At 41.2% G+C, this 21,366-nt stretch overlaps 2 protein-coding genes across 3 annotated transcripts; both read right to left on the bottom strand.

The window, feature by feature from the left end:
- Window positions 1–1,950: 1,950 nt before the first annotated feature.
- LOC131190882 (lysozyme C-1-like) lies at window positions 1,951–5,085 on the bottom strand. 2 transcript variants are annotated; one of them, XM_058168368.1, is made up of 4 exons: window positions 4,906–5,085; window positions 3,986–4,138; window positions 2,628–2,706; window positions 1,951–2,157 (listed from the first exon to the last, which is right to left on the bottom strand). In XM_058168368.1, coding segments are annotated over exons 1-4 (366 nt in total). In that variant the 5' UTR covers window positions 5,039–5,085; the 3' UTR covers window positions 1,951–2,156. The 2 variants fall into 2 exon arrangements, with proteins under 2 accessions (XP_058024351.1, XP_058024350.1); XM_058168367.1 differs by having other exon boundaries at window positions 1,995–2,071.
- Window positions 5,086–16,630: 11,545 nt separating this feature from the next.
- Window positions 16,631–21,143, bottom strand: LOC131192262 (lysozyme C-2-like). Its single transcript, XM_058171259.1, has 4 exons — window positions 21,011–21,143; window positions 20,070–20,222; window positions 17,289–17,367; window positions 16,631–16,727 (listed from the first exon to the last, which is right to left on the bottom strand). The coding sequence occupies exons 1-4, from the start codon at window positions 21,141–21,143 to the stop codon at window positions 16,661–16,663; spliced, it is 432 nt and encodes a 143-aa protein (XP_058027242.1). The 3' UTR covers window positions 16,631–16,660.
- Window positions 21,144–21,366: the final 223 nt, after the last annotated feature.

Below are 21,366 nucleotides of genomic sequence, written 5' to 3'. Positions count from 1 at the left end.
TGAGATGATTTCACTGAAAGTAGATTAAAATTAATTGAATTAATTGAATAAAAATTAATTGAATAAAATTAATTGAATAAAAAATTGAATAAAATTAATCACCTCACGTTGTGAAGGAACATTGGTAGGAGATTGGTTAGCAGGAAGGTCTCTGGGACTTAGTTATGGAAGATAAGCATATTTGGGCTACTCAGATTCAGGACCATCATGGCTTGCTCCCATCACCCCCCTTCCCACCTCCTGCAAATAGCACGATGTAATCAAGGGTGAGCCTTTGAGGTTGAGCAGGAAGCTTCAGCCTGCTTCTGATCCATATTTGACAAGCCACATGTGACATATTTGATGTAGAATTCCAATTGCGTGTTAAAGAGGCCTAAACTATTCTGCTTTCTCAAGTTTTTCAGTCTCTCTCAGCAAATGAGACCACAGAATGAAAGAATGAGACATAACAATAGATGGCAACACTTGGTAAAACAAAACACTTTCCTTGTGACCATTCTCAATATTTTGTCAAGGTCAATTGATATTACTTACTGTACTCTATGTATGTATCTATTAATAATTTATTTTGATGGTGGTTACTGTAAGTGTAATGAATTTCTTTTCTTTTTTAGGTTTGAACTTCTTGTTGGTAAGTTGTCAGGGACTATTCTTTTTGTCTGGAGGTCCCTTGGCAACACATAGTGTTTCTCAACTTTGGCAAACTTTAAGGTGTGTGGACTTTAACTTCCAGAATTCCTGAGGAGTTGAATCCATACATCTTACAGTTGAAGTCCATAATAGCTCTGTTTAATAGTCAGTAATCCCTGAAAATGGTGTGACTTGTGATATTTGCATAATGCAGCTGGTGGCAGGCTGAGAGAAATTATGTTTTCTATTCTGTGATGATAGTAATTGAAGGGAGCTAAATTCCTGGTATCAGTCCAAAAAACTACAGGAGTAAATGTGATATAATAGTAAGTTAAACTGTCTCCTAAATATTTAGCGTTACTTATTTACTGTATGTTATATTATACTCTGGTTTCTGTCTCTGTGTGTGTGTTTGTGTGTCTATATATTGATATTTGTGGAGTAACGTAACATATTGAAACAACACAGTGAACTGTATTTTATTTCTTAGTTTTATTACTGTTTTACTCTTCTTGTACGAGTCATCAAGTCTTCATTCAGTCTCCATGACTATATAGATGGATTATATCCATCTGATCTGAAATTGCTGAATTCTACAACTGGATTCTGTAAATTATTCACAGCATGGGTCAGTCTAGTGGACTCTATATAGGCTGCCCTGGAAAACTACTCAGAATCTACATGTATTGTAGAAGTGGACATCAGAGGCAGGGCTGGGTGTAAGTCAGTTAGCTGCCACTTGGGTTTCTTGGGGAATTCAAGATGTTGTTGTTTTTTTAATCTAGAGGAGCCCTACAGAAAATCTTCTGGTTTCAGAGTATATGTTTTGTTTGTGATGATGTTTGTGGAGTAATGCAACATATTGAACTAATCCAGTTTTGCAATCGTCCCAGTCAGGCAACTCCCTGTTAGAGATTCTATATATATCCCTACAGAACAAAGTGCACTGTCCACATGGGCCTTTCTGCTTAACTGCAGAAAGGATTGTAGCCCATTAATTTACGTTAACTTATGTTGGAATAATGAAGGATGAAAGGATTTATTTATTTATTTAGCTTATGGCAAATACATGGACTTATAGTTGTTGAAACGTCAAGTCCACCCACCCATTCAGGGACAGGGTTGTCTACATGGAAAAAATCAGACATTGGGCCACTATAAACTCTTGATGGAGATTCGGACACAATGTGATGGAGACTTTGTCAAGGAGCACCACAGTCACACTGAGGGGTAGAGACAAAACCCCACTGAAAGGAAATAAAGTGTTATAGAGAGAAGGGCTTAGTGCACAATATTCATTTTATTGAAACAATTTTTGAAGATTTTAAAAAGCAAAGTCTTTCCCTCTCTCCCACCCATTCATTCTTCCCAATCTCAGCCCTTGCAGCCTCTGCTCCATTTTGACATATTTGGTCCTATGCAGTTATTGGTCCAGGGCCACCTTCAAAAAAGGAATAAGAATAAAAATAAACATAATGCATGTCTTTGTAGACCACGATGTATGGTGGTTTCTTTGAAGATTTCAGTCTAATAGGAGAGATTCAGAAATTTTCCAAGTTAGCTAGTAGCAACTATCATTCATTCATCTTTCTGCTTCACTGACTTATAATTTTCTTCGTTGATTAAATGAATCTCCTTTTGCTTTAAATAATTGTTATAGCTGCAGATTTTAAAGCACGCAAGTGCATAATGTATGTGAAACCCCTGGGAAGGAATAATACAGCTATAATCAGCATCAACAGCCCCTCCCCACCAATCTTAGTCTCGTATCTTTGTCTACCATTAAACCCGAGTTCAAGAGACAAAGCCATATTTTAAAGCAACCAGAATGCAAGTATTGCAATAAAAATGCAGCTTGTCATATTCAGAAAGCATATTTTACCATTAATGCTAAAAGTTGTACAATAGTCTAAAGAAAGACTATTAACTTTTATAACTACAAATTCAGTTGCTACCCAACGTTACAAGTAGAAGATGTTAATGAGAGATTGACTCACCACTTCGTGCTCGGTAGGTGATCCATCCAAATACGCTTAGCACAAGCAATATCATCTGTGATGTCATCATCTATGAAAGCTGCCAAAAGAGGCAAATTGGATGTTTCAACTCCAGGTGTAGTACACTACTTATGTACATTATGCAATACATTCATGGCCTTAGAGATGTCATCTACTTTTTGTATAGCTGGTGTAGACCATTAACTGCCTCGTCTCATGTTCTAACCATGCAGAGTAACAACTCTGAAAAATGTTCTGGACCAGTAATCAGTTTCCTCTCTAGAGCTGAATATGCTGGATCTGCAGACTTCCCAACAGTCTCATTGCACTCTTGGAAAGGAGAGAGAGAAGAATCTCTCACCTGTGTCCAAGAATTAGATTTGTCCCACCAAGGGCAGAAAATACAGGATCAGGTCCCTTAATTGGGTGGAGTTCAGAAGCTGAAATTGCTGCATTTAACTTGTGCCTCTGACAAGATATTGGCAGTGAAGAGAGGATCAGGGCAGCTCTCCAAGCAAACAACCCTTTGCATTGCATATGGAGACCCAGTTTAGTCTAGTATTGTTTAGGGATCCCTGCTACAAACCAGGAGACTGTGAATTCTAGTCTCACCTTGGAAATAAAAACTGGTTGTGTAACTTTGGGCCCGTCACATCCTCTCACTTCAGAAGATTTAAGTTGTTTTAAGGAAAATAGGAGGAGGAAGAGATAATAGGTATGTACCCAACCTTGAGTTGTTTATAAAAACAGTTAAAGTGTTGGATTAAAAAAATGTTTAGAAAGCACTGAGGAGAATGTGAGATTGTTAATGTGAGTGAGACAGGGGGACCTCACCACGTATGAGCTTTGAACTGCCGGCAGTCAGCAGAAGCAGCCTGCAGTACTGCACTCTAATCACAGATAATTTTGTGGTGGATGTTCTGGGGGCAAAAATTGAGATATATTTGTGTGAAGCAATTTAGAGTAGGTGTGACCAGTTGGGTAGTAGGACACTAAATGGAAGAAGGCTAAGAGGCCAGAAAACACAAAGGCTAGATAATTTAGTTGACTTGAGCAGGAACTCAAAACAATTTTGAGAAACAGTGTCGGTGATTCAATGTTAATTCTCATGGAGAGCAATCTCCTATAGAGAGCAATAAAAGAGAAGAAGAAGAACAAAAATCTCCCTACAAAATTTTGGTTTGACATATTTGGAACATTTCAATTTTTTTGCTATTCTGATGAAGTAGGTCTGAGCCTTGGTAGTAAGTAAATCAGGTCCGAAAATAAACACCACACAAAGAGTGTGCTACTATATTGTAGAGCATAAAAACAAGAGAATTTTGAAGTCTGTTAAAGATTTGACAGATGTGACTTACCACTGCAAGGTTTATTACAGCCACGTGTTGGACGGAAATTGTCATCTGTGCACCAATGTTTGTTAGCAATCTGGAAAATCCCATAGTAGCCACTTCTATGCACGTCCACAGCTTGGGTGTTGTACTTGCTTGCATAATAAGCCATACATATCCCTGGAAGAAAGCAAATGAGAAATGGGCTATAAAGGACCAGTCCTATAAATAAAACATCTATCCTGATTTTTTTAATTAGAACATTTATAACACAGTGCTTAGCCATCTTTTCATTTTTCCTCCAACAAGGATGGTCCCAAGAACTCCAGAACATTTTGGAAATCTTCAGAGAACCTTGGAATAAATCTGATTCTTGCCTCAAAAACATTCCTGGAGTTCTTAATGGCGCATAAAGCCACCTCTCCTTTCTTTTCTGTTCCTAGTTCCAGCCTTTGAGGGAGGAGGTACTTTTTCATTGTGCATCCATTGTGCAAATGTAGAAAGGTAGAAATTTGATGGCCCCTTCAATCGCATACTGAATTTAAATGATTTGGTGGACTTTGAAAGATCTAACCTGTGAGAGGATGCTTATCCTGGCAGTGATAATCCATTAATCTTAAATGAAATATTGGCCAAGCTATAATTGCGAAAAGGCCATGCAGAGACCAAGGTGGTACAATCCCAGTTCTGCCATTGTCTCAATCAAGCAATAAACCGGAGATCTACCAGCCTCATAAAAATAAGGGTTTTAGTGCAGGTGACGTCTGAGGTCTCCCCAGTCATTTGAGTTGAGAAGAAAGCATATCTCCTCATTCTAAGAACATTGAAAACAAAGTTTAATTCATTGGGTGGGCTGGTTGAACTCATTCTTGGAAAGATCTGCCCCATTTTGCATCCTCTTGCAAAGCTGGATCTTGCTCAGATGGAGAGAAAGAGAGTCAACTTACAGTAGTCCAAGTCGCCCGGATATCTATCCTCCCAATTTTGATTCAGAACTGAGGCCAGTTCACATCTGGAATATATTTTGGCTTCACTGGGTGCAGTGAGGAGGAAGAGGAGGGTGAGCACTAATGCCTTCATTGTTGTCAGCTCCTTGGAGGACGATATCCGACTTCTCCAGGAAGCCGCCTGGGTTTTATAGTCAGAGCTTGAGAAACTGGCAGCTCTGGAGAGCTGGCAAACAAAGCAATTATTCCCTTATCTGAAGTCAATTTGGAGTAAGAAGCAGGGAGTGCTGAGGCACAGATCAAAGAGGCGGAAATAATGACCATTTTCAATTTCATAAGAAGCCAAACGCAACTAATAGTGGATGGGAAGGGCATTTTAAGACCCCAGACAGATTCTGGATCAAGGGAATCTGTATGAGAGGTGGCAGAAGTGAACCTGTGGCGGTTTCAACTGTGTGATTGAAGCCCCAACCTTTTTTACGTGTCTTGCGTACAATATATATGGAAAAGGAACCGCCCTTTTACTCAATGGTGACTGTAGCCTTCTTGACATTTTGGACCCGTGCCCTAAAGACATTCCTATCTGGGGGACCCGACATTTGGTTGAGGTTTCTATTTGTTTGTTTCAATACAACTCTGGTTTCACTCTATTTTTTGTTTGTTTGTGATGAAGTTTGTGGAGGAATGCAGCTTATTGAAACAACCCAGTAAACTTCATTTTATTTCTTGGTTTTATTGCCGTTTTACCCTTTTTACACAAGTCATCAAGTCGTCATTCAGTTTCCATGACCATGTAGATGGATTTTATCCATCTGATCTGAAATTGCTGAATTTTGCAACTGGATTCTATAATATATTCACGGTATAAATCAGTGCAGTGAACACTACATAGGTTGCCTTGAAAGAACACTGTCAGTCCCAGAGTCTTGTGTCAACTTGGGTTAGTCTTTCTCTCTCAGCCATCTTTCTGACATGCAGTTAAGTGGGAATGGGTTTTAAATCTCTGGATTTCCGGATCATCAGCTCAAAGCAATAATAATAAGGCAAAGCAATAGATGCAATCTACATAAGACTTCTGCAAAGCTTTTGACTCAGTAGTACACAATAAACTTCTCCTAAAATTAAAATCCTACGGCATTTCAGGACCTCTTCACAATTGGATAACTGTTTTCCTGTCAAACAGACAACAAGTGGTCAAAATTGTCAATGCTCTATCAAATCCTGTCCCTGTCAAAAGTGGCGTTCCTCAAGGCAGTGTTCTTGACCAACACTCTTCATACTATACATACTATACTTCATACTATACATAAATGATCTCTGTGACCATATCTCAAGTTATTGTGTTCTCTTTGCTGACGATGTCAAACTATTTAACACCACCAACAATACTACTACCCTTCAAAAAGACCTTGACTTTGTATCCGATTGGTCTAAACTTGGCAACTACAAATTTTCATATCAAATGATCTAAGTGCCAAAGCCCACTACAACTACATAGCAAAAAAGGCTCTAAGAGTTGTAAATCTAATTTTATGTAGCTTCTTTTCCAAAAACTCTACACTGCTAACCAGAACATACAAAACATTTGCTAGACCTATTCTTAAATACAGCTCACCTGTCTGGAACACATACCACATCTCTGACATTAATACAATTGAACACGTCCAGAAATATTTTACAAGAAGAGTTCTCCGCTCCTCTGAAAACAACAGAATACCTTATACCACCAGACTTGAAATCCTGGGATTAGAAAATTTAGAACTCCGCCGACTCCGACAAGACCTGTGTTTAACACAGAGTATCATCTATTGCAATGTCCTTCCTGTTAAAGACTACTTCAGCTTCATTAGCAATAATACAAGAGCAAACAATAGATTCAAACTTAATGTTAACCGCTTCAATCTTGATTGCAGAAAATATGACTTTTGTAACAGCGTTGCTAATGCTTGGAATACACTACCTGACTCTGTGGTCTCTTCTCAAACTCCCAAAAACTTTAACCAAAAACGGTCTACCATTAACCTCACCCCATTCCTAAGAGGACTATAAGGGGTGTGCATAAGCACACAAAAGTGCCTACCATTCCTGTCCTATTTTTTCCTTTCAATATATGTGCTTGTATATAATGTTTTGACAAAAAAAAAAATCAGCATGAATTGTAATTGTTGGTGGTATCTGCAAGTTCTCTAGGCAAGTACGCTTTCTTCGTAGATTTATTTTGTAGTTTGTTCCTTATTCATTGTCTCTATGTGAACAAATCACCGACCCAAATCAAAGTACATTAAAATGTACTTTGTAATGGTCACTCACTGGTATATTCAACTTACATGCCTTCTATCGCTCATGAATTCTTAATCTTATCCCACCATGAAATTATTAAGAAAGATACTTCAGGATATCATTCCGGCTGCACTGAGATTAATTTCAGGTCTCCAACCCTCAGTTCCACCTATTAAAGTTAACAGAAACAGGCTTACATACAAAGCTTTCTGCTTATTTCAAGAAATATATGATTCTCTCAGCAGAATACCTGCCACACATTATAACTTTCTATTAGCTAAACTATCTTTTTTCTCGTCCTTAATAAATATTCTTCCAAGGTATATCCATCCATCTACTTAATATATATAATGTAATGTAATGTAATGTAATGTAATGTAATGTAATGTAATGTAATGTAATGTAATGTAATAATATAATATAATATAATATAATATAATATAATATAATATAATATAATATAATATAATATAATATAATATAATATAATATAATATAATATAATATAATATAATATAATATAATATAATATAATATAATATAATATAATAACAACAGAGTTGGAAGGGACCTTGGAGGCCACAAAAGTGCCTACCATTCCTGTCCTATTGTTCCCTTTCATTATATCAAATTAATATAGTTGTTGCATACTTTTGCTTATATATATGTTTATATGATGTGTTGTTGTTTTATGTTGATGTTTGTGTATACTGTTGTGACAAAATAAACAAATAAAAAAAGGACCAAAAGTCAAGCTTTAACATAACTGGAGGTTGACTGTGGAATTTACAGTATCTGGTCTTGGATGCCAGCCTAGAGTTTTCATAGAAGAATTTCAAGTTAGTTTACTAATATTGTATGAAGAAATTCATCAAAAGAGATAAAGAATGGCTGCTGGAACTGGGTATGTTCAGTCTGATGAAAAGAAGGACTAGGGGAGACATGATAGCAGTGTTCCACTATCTCAGGGGTTGCCACAAAGAAAAGGGAGTCAAGCTGTTCTCCAAAGCACTTGAGGGTAGAACAAGAAGCAATGGGTGGAAACTAATCAAGGAGAGAAGCAACTTAGAACTATGGAGAAATTTCCTGACAGTTAGAACAACTAATTGGTGGAACAACTTGCCTCCAGAAGTTGTAAATGCTCCAACACTGGAAGGTTTTAAGAAAAGATTGGATAACCATTTGTCTGAAGTGATGTAGGATATCCTGCTTAAGCAAGGGGTTGGACTAGAAGACCTCCAAGGTCCCTTCCAATTCTTCTGTTCTGTTCTGTTCTGTTCTGTTCTGTTCTGTTCTACTCTATTCTATGCCAAGCTTTGAATGAATGACATATTTGGTTGCAAAGATCTGCTCTGCCATAAGAAACATTGGTAGTCTGTTCAATTATGAGGGAATAATGAAAAATGAAAGGAAATAAAGCATTATATAGAGAGGGGCTTAATGCACAATACTCGTTTTATTGAAGCAATTTTTGAAGATTTTAAAAAGCAAAGTCTTTCCCTCTCTTCCACCTAGAAATCTTTTAAAAATTATCAGTGGTATGCAAAGAAACTCATTCTTCTCAACCTGTGGAAGACAAACATAGAATGACATGGTTCAATGTGTTTATATAAGGAATAATATCATTTTCATCACAGGAGGAAGAAGAGAAATGCAGGAGCATCAATCTCAGAGCTTCCAGCTTCTGCTCCATTTTGACATATTTGGTCCTCTGCAGTTGTCTGTCCAGGGCCACCTTCAAAAAAGGAAGAAGAATAAAAATAAGCATAATGCATGTCTTTGTAGATCACAACATATGGTGGTTTCTTTGAAGATTTCAGTCTAATAGGAGAGACTGAGGAATTTTCCAAGTTAGCTATTGCTAACTTTCCTCAAGGCAGTTCCAATGGGTCTCTTCAGTTTCTCTCTTCACCTAGCCTTATTTCCTTGTGGGGAATTTACAGATGATTGATTTGCCCCTTTTATCTTCCTTTCTTTTCAACCATTAATGAATGTTTAATATATGAATTATTGGGTGTGAATGTGCACATTTTCTTTTCTTTTAATCATTTTCATATTGTAAACTGTTTTGAGATGATTTCACTGAAAGTAGATTAAAATTAATTGAATTAATTGAATAAAAATAATCACCTCACGTTGTGAAGGAACACTGGTGGGAGATTGGTTAGCAGGAAGGTCTCTGGGACTTAGTTATGGAAGATAAGCATATTTGGGCTACTCAGATTCAGGACCATCATGGCTTGCTCCCATCACCCCCCTTCCCACCTCCTGCAAATAGCACGATGTAATCAAGGGTGAGCCTTTGAGGTTGAGCAGGAAGTTTCAGCCTGCTTCTGATCCATATTTGACAAGCCACATGTGACATATTTGATGTAGAATTCCAATTGCGTGTTAAAGAGGCCTAAACTATTCTGCTTTCTCAAGTTTTTCAGTTTCTCTCAGCAAATGAGACCACAGAATGAAAGAATGAGACATAACAATAGATGGCAACATTTGGTAAAACAAAATACTTTCCTTGTGACCATTCTCAATATTTTGTCAAGATCAATTGTCATTGCTTACTGTATTCTATGTATGTATCTATCTTTATATCTTTATATATCTTTATATATATCTTTATATATGTATGTATCTTTAGAAGGTCAGATCCTGAAGATGAAACTGAAATATTTTGGCCACCTAATGAGAAAGAAGGACTCACTGGAGAAGAGCCTAATGCTGGGAAAGATTGGGGCAAAAGAAGAAGGGGACGACAGAGAATAAGGTGGCTCGATGGAGTCACTGAAGCGGTAGGCATAAGTTTAAATGGACTCCAGAAGATGGTAGAGGACAGGAAGGCCTGGAGGAAAGTTGTCCATGGGGTCGCGATGGGTCGGACACGACTTCGCAACTAACAACAACAATCTATTAATAATTTCTTTTGATGGTGGTTACTGTTTTACTTTTCTTACACAAGTCATCAAGTCTTCATCCAGTCTCTGTGACCATATAGATGGATTCTATGCATCTGATCGGAAATCTACAACTGGATTCTGTAAATTATTCACAGCATGGGTCAGTGTAGTGGACTCTATATAGGCTGCTCTGGAAAATTACTCAGAATCTACATGTATTCTAGAAGTGAACATCAGGCATGTTATATTATACTCTGGTTTCAGTGTGTGTGTGTGTGTGTGTGTATGTATATATATGTATGTACATATATATATGTACATATATCTATATATATATATGTCTTTGGTTATTCGTGTTTTCTCCCACGTAAATTTGGAAGTGTCTTGGTGATGTTTCGACGAAGTCTCATTTGTCATCTTCAGGCTAGTGTTTTCAGCTTCGTGCTTCTAGGAACAATGTGTGATCGCAGATTGGGTGACCTCCACCCAATCAGAACACAGCCAAGCTCCCACCCAATCAGTTCAAACCCCCACTAGCAGTTAAAAGGAAGAAACAGCTGCAATCACACATTGCTCCTAGAAGCACGAAGCTGAAAACACCAGCCTGAAGATGACGAATGAGACTTTGTTGAAATGTCGCCAGGACACTTCCAATTTTATGCAGGAGAAAACACAAATAACCAAAGACCCTACATACAAACACCCACTAAAGCCTCAGAAAACACACACACACACACACACACACACACACACACTTATGTAGGTCTTGGCATATTCGGGTTTTTTCCCATGTAAGGTTGAGAGTATCTTGGCGACGTTTTGATGAGGTCTCACTCATCATCTTCAGGCTGGTGCTTTCGGCTTCGTGCTTCTGTGAGCAAAGCGTGGTCAGAGCTGCCGTCTCTCTATAAATACTGGTGGGGAGGTGGGGAGTGTTGCTGTGAGTGGGTTGATTGGCTGTGTGGTTGCATCTTGATTGGTAGATGGAGTGGGTGTTTGCAGATTGGTCGAGGTGGGGAATGTTGCTGTGAGCGGGTTGATTGGCTGTGTGGTTGCATCTTGATTGGTAGATGGAGTGGGTGTTTGCAGATTGGTCAGCTGCCTCGCAGCATCCTGTGTGAGTGTGGTCCTAGTCTTTTGTTCCTGAGCTTTGGTGTTGTGGCCTCTGGAGTTCTCTGATGTGATGTCTTGAGCAGATGGCTGTGATGTAGCATCCCGGGCCCTGGCCTGGCTCCGAGTCCATGTCCTGTCATGTTTTCCTGGCGTGTGTCAGCTTGCTTTGCGTGGGGATCGGAGGGGGGTGCAGCAGCCAGTGGTGTCAGCATGGTCTGGCTTCTGGATGGTGGTTGTGTTTCGTCTGTGGGATGGGTTTGGGTTTGAATCTGGTGAGGATGATCTGTAGTGGCATTGGGTGTTATCCTGGGTCTGGTGTCTGGTGTCAATTTTTGTGGGTGGGACTTGTTTTTTGACTAAGGCCAGTTTCCAGATGTCTGGTAGGTGGGGATGTTGTGGGGATGTATCCAGATGTCTGGTAGGTGTCCATGTTGTGGAGATGTATCGAAATAGAGAAACAGTTCCCATCTTCAAAAAAGGAGGAAAAAAAGATTAAGAAAACTACAGACCTATCAGCCTGACCTCAATAGTAGGGAAATTTCTGGAAAAAGATAATCAAGCAATGAATCAGTGAACACCTAGAAGCAAACAAAGTAATAACCAAAAACCAACACTGTTATGTTCGGGAAGTAACGAGGCTGGAGACCAGGGTAGTGACACAGCTCTTTAATATAGGGTGAACCCAGCAGCAGGCTGGGGCTAAAACCTCTCCTTTTATACAGTTCTGTTGAGGTTTCCAATCAGCAACGTGCTGATTTCCGCTCAAATATTTAAAGGCACAACTGTTAATACATAACACTCCTCCTCCCAGAAAACACTTGGTCTTATTTACATATTTATTTACATGTTATTTTTCGACGAGTCACGCAAATAACCTGGGCTGCCTCCTAGTTCTTTCTGACCTCGCGGTTCAGTTCTGGTGGTGTTTTGAGCTGGTCGGAGGGCTGTTTCTCCTCCCAGCTCTTCTCTGGGCCATCGGGCTCTGGATTATTGGCCGACTCTTTTCTTGGCCATCCGCCTTGGATTAATTTTGAATTTTCCTGCTGTTTCCTCGGGACCTGATGGCGTCGCTGGAACTCTGGGACCTCAGCTAAGTCTTGCGCCTCCCGGTCATTGTCAGCTGTGGATTCAAAGTGGTATTGGTCATTACCTGTCTCTGTTGGTTTGGTTTGGTCAGTTATTCGTTTCCTTAACTGATCTATGTGGCGCCGCCACACTCGGTTGTCTGGTAGCTCTACCACGCACGATTTTGGCCCTGTTACTTTGTTACTTGTCCGCGACCAACTAGGGCCGTCCCCATAGTTTCGGCCCACACCCGTCGCCTATGCTCATTTCCTTGTTTTTCTAGCTCCCCTTGTAACCCTCGGTGTGTAATGGGGTTCAAACGGTCAAGTGGGCACCGGAGTTTTCGTCCCATTAGCAATTCGGCTGGGCTTTTCCCGTGGCTGTGCTTGGGGTTCTGTGCTGGACGGCTAGGAAAGTCTATTTTGTTTGCCAGTCACCTGGCTTGAGCCTGGACAATGCCTCCTTAGCGCCCGGACGGAACGCCTGCAAGGCCATTCGACGCAGGGTGGAAAGGTGCAGAGAGGGCATGTCGGATGCCTTCCTCTGCCAGGTACTCTTCAAACTGGGCTGCCGTGAATTGGGCTCATTGTCGGACACCAGAGTGTCCGCAACCCGTGAGTTGCGAATAGGTGGCGAGGGTTGCGATTACTGCTTCGCTGTGGTGGACTTCATAAGTATGATCTCTAACCATTTGGAAAATGCATCCACCACCACTAGGAACGTTTGGCCGTGAAAGGGCCAGCAAAGTCAATGTGGATTCTTGACCAAGGCCCTTGGGGCTTTTCCCATTCTCTGACTGGGGCTGTTGGGGTAGAGGTCTGACTCTTGGCAAGCTTGGCATTTCCTACCCTCTCAGCAATCTCTGCCCATGAGTGGCCACCATACATAGCTTCTAGCTAACCCTTCATCCTTACGATGCCTGGGTGACCTCGTGGAGGAGGTCCAATACCTTTCCCTTAACTTAACAGGAATTATTACACGATCACCCCATAACAGGCACCCCTTGAGCCGAGAGCTCATCACGCTTTAACAAATTCTTTGAACCGTGCCCGGCAGCGGCCACCCTCTCTGTACCCAACCGAGTACAGTCCTTAACACAATGTCCCGGTATGATGCCCGAGCCACTTCCTTTGATGTGACTGGGCCAGAGTCCAACGAGTCAATAAGGAGGATGGGTGTCCCCGGAGTGGGGTCTTCGGTCGCCCCTGGCAGTGGGCATCGGCTCAATGCGTCTGCATGCCCCACTTCCTTTCCTGGTCGATGCTGCAGCTTGTACGAGTAAGCGGCTAAAAATATAGTCCATCGGGTCAAGCGTGGCGAAAGTGCCACAGGCGTTGGGCGGTCGCCAGCCAGTATCCCAGTAACGGTCTGTGGTCAGTCACGATTTCAAAATTCCGCCCAAAGACATACTCATGGAATTTTTGACCCTGATACAATGGCTAATGCTTCTTTGTCTAATTGGCTGTAGTTCCTCTCTGGGGAGGACATCGTTCTAGAGTAGAACGCTATAGGGGCTTCTGTGCCGTTTGGAAGTCTATGGCTGAGTACAGCCCCACCCCATAAGGGACGATCGCAAACCAGCACTAGGGGTAGTGAGTCGTGATATTGGATGAGCAGGCTATCACTTGAGAGCAGGTTCTTTACTGCTTCAAAAGCCCTATTTTCCGACTTTCCCCAAGACCAAACAGTATTTTTCCCTAAGAGCCTATGCAGCGGTTCCAAGAACGGTTGCTTTGTTCTTTAAAAGACCGCAGAAAATTAACCAATCCCAGGAATGCCTGCAGCTCTGCTTTGTTTTTGGGCGCTGGAGCCTTCCTAATTGCCTTAACTTTGCTCTCAGTAGGGTGAATTCCTTTCTTGTCTATCCGGTAGCCCAAGAAATCGACGATTCGACCCTATCTGACATTTATTTGTCTTGACTTTTAATCCGCTGTCCGGAAAATGCTCAAGACCTTTCTTAACCGCTCCCCAATTCCTCCATGTTTTCCCTGAAATTAGGACATCATCAAGTAGGAACTACCCTGGGAGCCCTTGCAGTAGTCGTTCCATCAGGTTTTGGAACAGCCCTGGTGCCACACTAACCCCAAATTGCAATCGGTGCACTTGAATGCCCCTGTGCGCCACAATCGCTTGGGCTTCGCTGCGGGCGCCTACTGGCAGTTGTTGGTAGGCTTGGGCCAAGTCTAACTTTGCAAAGACTTGCCTTGCCCCAAGGAGTGCAATAAATGTTGCACCACGGAACCGGCACGCTTTTCTGTAAGGCTTTGTTAAGCCGCCTTGTAGTCAGCGCAAATTCTAATTGACCCGTCCGATTTGATGGGGTGACGATTGGCGACTCCCACTTTGCGTGATCGACTGGCACCAAAACCCCCTGATTTATGAGCTTGTCCAGCTCCTTATCAATTTTTGGTTTTAGGGCAAAAGGGACTCTCCTCGCCTTAAGCCTAATGGGGGCTACCTGGGGGTCTAAGTTGAAGGAAATAGGGGTCCCCTTGTACTTGCCCAGGCAGTCCTTGAAGACATCTTCGAACTCGTTAAAGAGAATGTCTTTCAAATTGCAGTCACTTCTGTAGATGCCAGTCACTCCCATGCCCAGGGCACGAAACCAGTCTAGTCCCAACAGACTGGGCAGAGTTCCTTCGACGATCGTGATGGGCAGGGTCTTTTTGTGAGGGCCTGACTCGACTCGGACGGAGGTGGTCCCTGGAACAGGGATGCGATTCCCCTGGTAGTCGTGCACTCGTAGCCGCTGTGCTTGCAGATGGCGCTTCGCGACGGACGGCAGCGACTTCGCCAGGGTGTCCCAGGACATGATGGTGATCGCTGATCCCGTGTCCACTTCAAGCCTGCACCGTACTCCCTCGATCTTGGGCTTTGTGAAAATCTTCTTTCCACTTTGGTTGAGGCGCGCCTATAATGACAGTCGTTTGGTTAGACTTCGCCTTTCTTGTTTGAACCAATCGCGGGCGCCTTTCCGGTTCCGCTTTGATTGGCCGATTTGAATTTTCGGCGGAAGGTTGGGCCGCCTGCAAACCTGAGCTAAGTGTCCTTTCTTCCCACACCGGCATGTTGCGTCTTTAAACCTGCAGCGTTGGCGCTGATGCTGCCCTCCGCAGCTTCCGCATTCGCCACGGTCCTCAGTGTCGCGTTTCTCGGTCCGGCAGACCCTTCCTCATCCTCGCCTCACCTTCGGATTCGGACTGAATCTCCTCCTGGTGTACTGGCGCTGGCTTCGCCGCCTTGGATTGAAGAGGCTTTTGCAGAGTCTCTGCTGCTTTAGTAGACATTTCGTGTGCTCTGGCCTCGCCCAGAGCGGTGGCTAGTGTCAGGTTGCTCCTGGCTAGCAGTCGCCGCCGAGGCGGATGTCCTTGACCTCGGATGAGTTGCTCGAGTAGCACTGCCTAAGTCTCGGTATCCGCAGTCCTTGGACGCCTTCAGCGCCATGTAGTCACCGATGGACTCGCCCTCCATCTGTCTCGTTCTCAATTCAAACCGCTGCACGTATTTGGACGGCGTCGGTGCGAAATGGTTCTTCATCAAAGTCTGCAGAGTCGGCCACGATACCGATTGTATCGGCGTTGGCTCTGCCAGGGGTTCCGCAATCTCGATTACCTCCGGCCCGCAATGGCTTAGGAAGTAAGCCCGCTTATGGGTTATCAGGGATCCCTGTAGTTCGTTGGCTTCTAGAAAGCTTTCAAACGGGTCATATATGTTCCCCATTTCTCCTTGCCGGGTTGTACGGTGCGGGTGGCGTGTTGCCATTTCCGCTTTCTGCCCTGAGTTTGCTGGGTTCGGAACTAGCGTGCTTCAGCTCGGTTCTGGTTCTCCTTAGCCTCGAGATCCCACCTTCGCCGCCAATGTTAAGTTCGGAAGTAAGGAGGCTGGAGACCAGGGTAGTGACAACAGCTCTTTAATATAGGGTGAACCCAGCAACAGGCTGGGGAAAAACCTCTCCTTTTATACAGTTCTGCTGGAGGCTTCGTCCAATCAGCAACGTGCTGATTTCCCGCTCAAATATTTAAAGGCACAACTGTTAATACATAACAAACACTGTCTACATGGGCCTTTCTTCTTAACTGCAACAGGAAACAAGAATGATTGTAGCCTGTACAATTACTGAATGTTGGAATAATGACGGATGAAAGTAAATAAAGCATGAAACAGAGAAGGGCATAATGCACAAAATTCATTTTATTGAAGCAATTTTTGATGATTTTAAAAAGCAAAGTCTTTCTCTCTCTTCCACCCAGAAATCTTTTAAACGTCTTCAGTGGTATGCAAAGAAACTCATTCTTCCCAGCCTGTGGAGGACAAGCATGGAATCAAATTTCTCAATGTCTTTATATAGGAAATAATATCATTTTCATCACAGGAGGAGGAAGAGCTATGCAGGAGCATCAATCTCAGCCCTTGCAGCCTCTGCTCCATTTTGACATATTTGGTCCTCTGCAGTTATTGGTCCAGGGCCACCTTCAAAAAAGGAATAAGAATAAAAATAAGCATAATGCATGTCTTTGTAGACCATGATGTATGGTGGTTTCTTTGAAGATTTCAGTCTAATAGGAGAGATTGAGGAATTTTCCAAGTTAGCTAGTAGCAACTATCATTCATTCATCTTTCTGCTTCATTGACTTATAATTTTCTTCGTTGATTAAATGAATCTCCTTTTGCTCAGGTTTAAATAATTGTTATAGCTACAGATTTTAAAGCACGTAAGTGCATAATATATGTGAAATCCCTGGGAAGGAATAATACAGCTATAATCAGCATCAACAGCCCCTCCCCACCAATCTTAGTCTCGTGTCTTTGTCTACCATTAAACCCGAGTTCAAGAGACAAAGCCATATTTTAAAGCAACCAGAATGCAAGTATTGCAATAAAAATGCAGCTTGTCATATTCAGAAAGCATATTTTACCATTAATGCTAAAAGTTGTACAATAGTCTAAAGAAAGACTATTAACTTTTATAACTACAAATTCAGTTGCTACCCAATGTTACAAGTAGAAGATGTTAATGAGAGATTGACTCACCAGGTCGTTCTCGGTAGGTGACTTATCCAAATACGCTTAGCACAAGCAATATCATCTGTGATGTCATCATCTATGAAAGCTGCCAAAAGAGGCAAATTGGAATTTTTCAACTCCAGGTGTAGTACACTACTTGAATAGAATAGAATAGAATAGAATAGAATAGAATAGAATAGAATAGAATAGAATAGAATAGAATAGAATAGAATTTTTATTGGCCAAGTGTGATTGGACACACAAGGAATTTGTCTTGGTGCATATGCTCTCAGTGTACATAAGAGAAAAGATACGTTCATCAAGGTACAACATTTACAACACAATTGATGGTCAATATATCAATATAAATCATAAGGATTGCCAGCAACAAGTTATAGTCATACAGTCATAAATGGAAAGAGATTGGTGATGGGAACTATGAGAAGATTAATAGTAGTGCAGATTCAATAAATAGTTTGACAGTGTTGATGGAATTATTTGTTTAGCAGAGTGATGGCCTTCGGGAAAAAACTGTTCTTGTGTCTAGTTGTTCTGGTGTGCAGTGCTCTATAGCGTCGTTTTGAGGGTATTAGTTGAAACAGTTTATGTCCAGGATGCGAGGGTAATGTACTTATGCACATTATGCAATACATTCATGGCCTTAGTGATATCATCTACTTTTTGTACAGCTGGTGTAGACCATTAACTGCCTCGTCTCATGTTCTAACCATGCAGAGTAACAACTCTGAAAAATGTTCTGGACCAGTAATCAGTTTCCTCTCTAGAGCTGAATATGCTGGATATGCAGACTTCCCAACAGTCTCATTGCACTCTTGGAAAGGAGAGAGAGAAGAATCTCTCACCTGTGTCCAAGAATTAGATTTGTCCCACCAAAGGCAGAAAATACAGGATCAGGTCCCTTAACTGGGTGGAATTCAGAAGCTGAAATTGCTGCATTTAACTTGTGCCTCTGACAAGATATTGGCAGTGAAGAGAGTATCAGGGCAGCTCTCCAAGCAAACAACCCTTTGCATTGCATATGGAGACCCAGTTTAGTCTAGTATTGTTTAGGGATCCCTGCTACAAACCAGGAGACTGTGAATTTTAGTCTCACCTTGGAAATAAAAACTGGTTGGGCCCGTCACATCCTCTCACTTCAGAAGATTTAAGTTGTTTTAAGGAAAATAGGAGGAGGAAGAGATAATAGGTATGTACCCAACCTTGAGTTGCTTATAAAAACAGTTAAAGTGTTGGATTAAAAAAATGTTTAGAAAGCACTGAGGAGAATGTGAGATTGTTAATGTGAGTGAGACAGGGGGACCTCACCACGTATGAGCTTTGAACTGCCGGCAGTCAGCAGAAGCAGCCTGCAGTACTGCACTCTAATCACAGATAATTTTGTGGTGGATGTTCTGGGGGCAAAAATTGAGATATATTTGTGTGAAGCAATTTATTGAAAGAGTTTTAAAAAACAAAAACATTTTCCCCCTTTTTCCCCCCTCCCTCCCCCCCAAAAAAACCCCTCCCCCCCCGGCTTCCCGGGTCAATCACAAGGTATTGTTATATATAAACCAAACATAGAATAAAATTTTCCCTTCCAATCCAAATAACCACATCCAAAGCTTTTCATCTCCCAACCCCCTCCCCATTACATAAAATAACTTTCTAATTATTCAAAGGCAATCTGATATTTCTTAATCTGATATCTGTTTTGTAGATAATCAATCCATTTTTTCCATTCAATTAAATATCTTTCCTGCGTATTGTCTTTTAAAAACGCTGAGATTTTAGCCATCTCAGCCAAATTAATAACTTTCAGTATCCATTCTTCTATTGTAGGTATCTCTTCTTTCTTCCAGTATTGTCCAATCAACAGTCTTGCTGCTGTTATTAAATTCAGAATCAATTTAGTCTCAATCCCTGTACAATCCGTTATAATTCCCAAAAGGAAAAATTGTGGCAGGAACTTTATCTTCTTCTTCAGTACATTTTGAATAATCCACCAAATTCTTATCCAAAAGACCTTAATTTTCTTGCAAGTCCACCAAATATGAAAATATGTAGCGTCATCACAATCACATCTCCAACATTTCGCTTGGATACATACATGTAATTAGGATACATACATGATAATTTTTTGGGATCTAAGTGCCATCTATAAAACATCTTATAAAAATTTTCCCTTAAATTCTGTGCTTGTGTAAACTTAACATTTCTAACCCAGATTTTCTCCCATGTTTCCAACATTATTGGTTTCTGAATATTCTGTGCCCATTTTATCATACCAAATCCTTTTCCGAATCTATTTCAAGCAACACATTGTACAGTACTGCACTCTAATCACAGATAATTTTGTGGTGGATGTTCTGGGGGCAAAAATTGAGATATATTTGTGTGAAGCAATTTAGAGTAGGTGTGACAAGTTGGGTAGCAGGACACTAAATGGAAGAAGGCTAAGAGGCCAGGAAACACAAAGGCTAGATAATTTAATTGTTGTCTTGAGCAGGAACTCAAAACAATTTTGAGAAACAGTGTCGGTGATTCAATGTTAATTCTCATGGAGAGCAATCTCCTATAGAGAGCAATAAAAGAGAAGAAGAAGGACAAAAATTTCCCTACAAAATTTTGATTTGACATATTTGGAACATTTCAATTTTTTTTGCTATTCTAATGAAGTAGGTCTGAGCCTTGGTAGTAAGTAAATCAGGTCCGAAAATAAACACCACACAAAGAGTGTGATACTATATTGTAGAGCATAAAAACAAGAGAATTTTGAAGTCTGTTAAAGATTTGACAGATGTGACTTACCACTGCAAGGTTTATAACAGCCATGTGTTGGACGGAACTTGTCATCTGTGCACCAATGTTTGTTAGCAATCTGGAAAATCCCATAGTAGCCACTTCTATGCACGTCCACAGCTTGGGTGTTGAACTTGCTTGCATAATAAGCCATACATATCCCTGGAAGAAAGCAAATGGGAAATGGGCTATAAAGGACCAGTCCTATAAATGAAACATCTATCCTGATTTTTTTAATTAGAACATTTATAACACAATGCTTAGCCATCTTTTCATTTTTCCTCCAACAAGGAAGGTCCCAAGAACTCCAGAACATTTTGGAAATCTTCAGAGAAACTTGGAATAAATCTGATTCTTGCCTCAAAGACATTCCTGGAGTTCTTAATGGCGCATAAAGTCACCTCTCCTTTCTTTTCTGTTCCTAGTTCCAGCCTTCGAGGGAGGAGATACTTTTTCATTGTGCATCCTCTGGCAATCTGCACATGTAGAAAGGTAGAAATTTGATGGCCCCTTCAATCGCATACTGAATTTAAATGATTTGGTGGAATTTGAAAGATCTAACCTGTGAGAGGATGCTTATCCTGGCAGTGATAATCCATTATTCTTAAGAGGGTAAATGAAATATTGGCCAAGCTATAATTGTGAAAAGGCCATGCAGAGACCAAGGTGGTGCAACCATATCCCAGTTCTACAATTGTCTCAATCAGGCAATAAACCGGAGATCTACCAGCCTCATAAAAATAAGGGTTTTAGTGCAGGTGACGTCTGAGGTCTCCCCAGTCATTTGAGTTGAGAAGAAAGCATATCTCCTCATTCTAAGAACATTGAAAACAAAGTTTAATTCATTGGGTGGGCTGGTTGAACTCATTCTTGGAAAGATCTGCCCCGTTTTGCATCCTCTTGCAAAGCTGGATCTTGCTCAGATGGAGAGAAAGAGAGAGTCAACTTACAGTAGTCCAACTGGCCCAGATATCTATCCTGCCCTTTTTGTTTCAGAACTGACGCCAGTTCACATCTGGAATATATTTTGGCTTCACTGGGTGCAGTGAGGAGGAAGAGGAGGGTGAGCACTAATGCCTTCATTGTTGTCAGCTCCTTGGAGGACAATATCCGACTTCTCCAGGAAGCCGCCTGGGTTTTATAGTCAGAGCTTGAGAAACTGGCAGCTCTGGAGAGCTGGCAAACAAAGCAATTATTCCCCCATCTGAAGTCAATTTGGAGTAAGAAGCAGGGAGTGCTGAGGCACAGATCGAAGAGGCGGAAATAATGACCATTTTATTTATTTATTTATTTATTTATTTATTTA

This window comes from Ahaetulla prasina, chromosome 2, assembly GCF_028640845.1.
Source record: "Ahaetulla prasina isolate Xishuangbanna chromosome 2, ASM2864084v1, whole genome shotgun sequence".
In the NCBI taxonomy this organism is placed as follows: Eukaryota; Metazoa; Chordata; class Lepidosauria; order Squamata; family Colubridae; genus Ahaetulla; species Ahaetulla prasina.
The sequence above is the reverse complement of the archived record's forward strand: the minus strand, read 5'-3'. Positions and strand labels throughout refer to the sequence as shown.

What these genes read in the sequence shown, in the direction of transcription:
- LOC131192262 (XM_058171259.1), bottom strand. Translation starts at nt 21,143, where the DNA reads ATGAAGGCATTAGTGCTCACCCTCCTCTTCCTCCTCACTGCACCCAGT. An exon ending in TCTGGGCCAGTTGGACTACT is followed by an intron (nt 20,223 to 21,010) that starts GTAAGTTGACTC and finishes GCTTTCTTCCAG; the next exon opens with GGATATGTATGGCTTATTAT. An exon ending in CTGTTATAAACCTTGCAGTG is followed by an intron (nt 17,368 to 20,069) that starts GTAAGTCACATC and finishes CTCTTTTGGCAG; the next exon opens with CTTTCATAGATGATGACATC.
- LOC131190882 (XM_058168367.1), bottom strand. Translation starts at nt 5,038, where the DNA reads ATGAAGGCATTAGTGCTCACCCTCCTCTTCCTCCTCACTGCACCCAGT. An exon ending in CTGTAATAAACCTTGCAGTG is followed by an intron (nt 2,707 to 3,985) that starts GTAAGTCACATC and finishes CTCTTTTGGCAG; the next exon opens with CTTTCATAGATGATGACATC. An exon ending in CACCTACCGAGCACGAAGTG is followed by an intron (nt 2,072 to 2,627) that starts GTGAGTCAATCT and finishes CCTTTTTTGAAG; the next exon opens with GTGGCCCTGGACCAATAACT.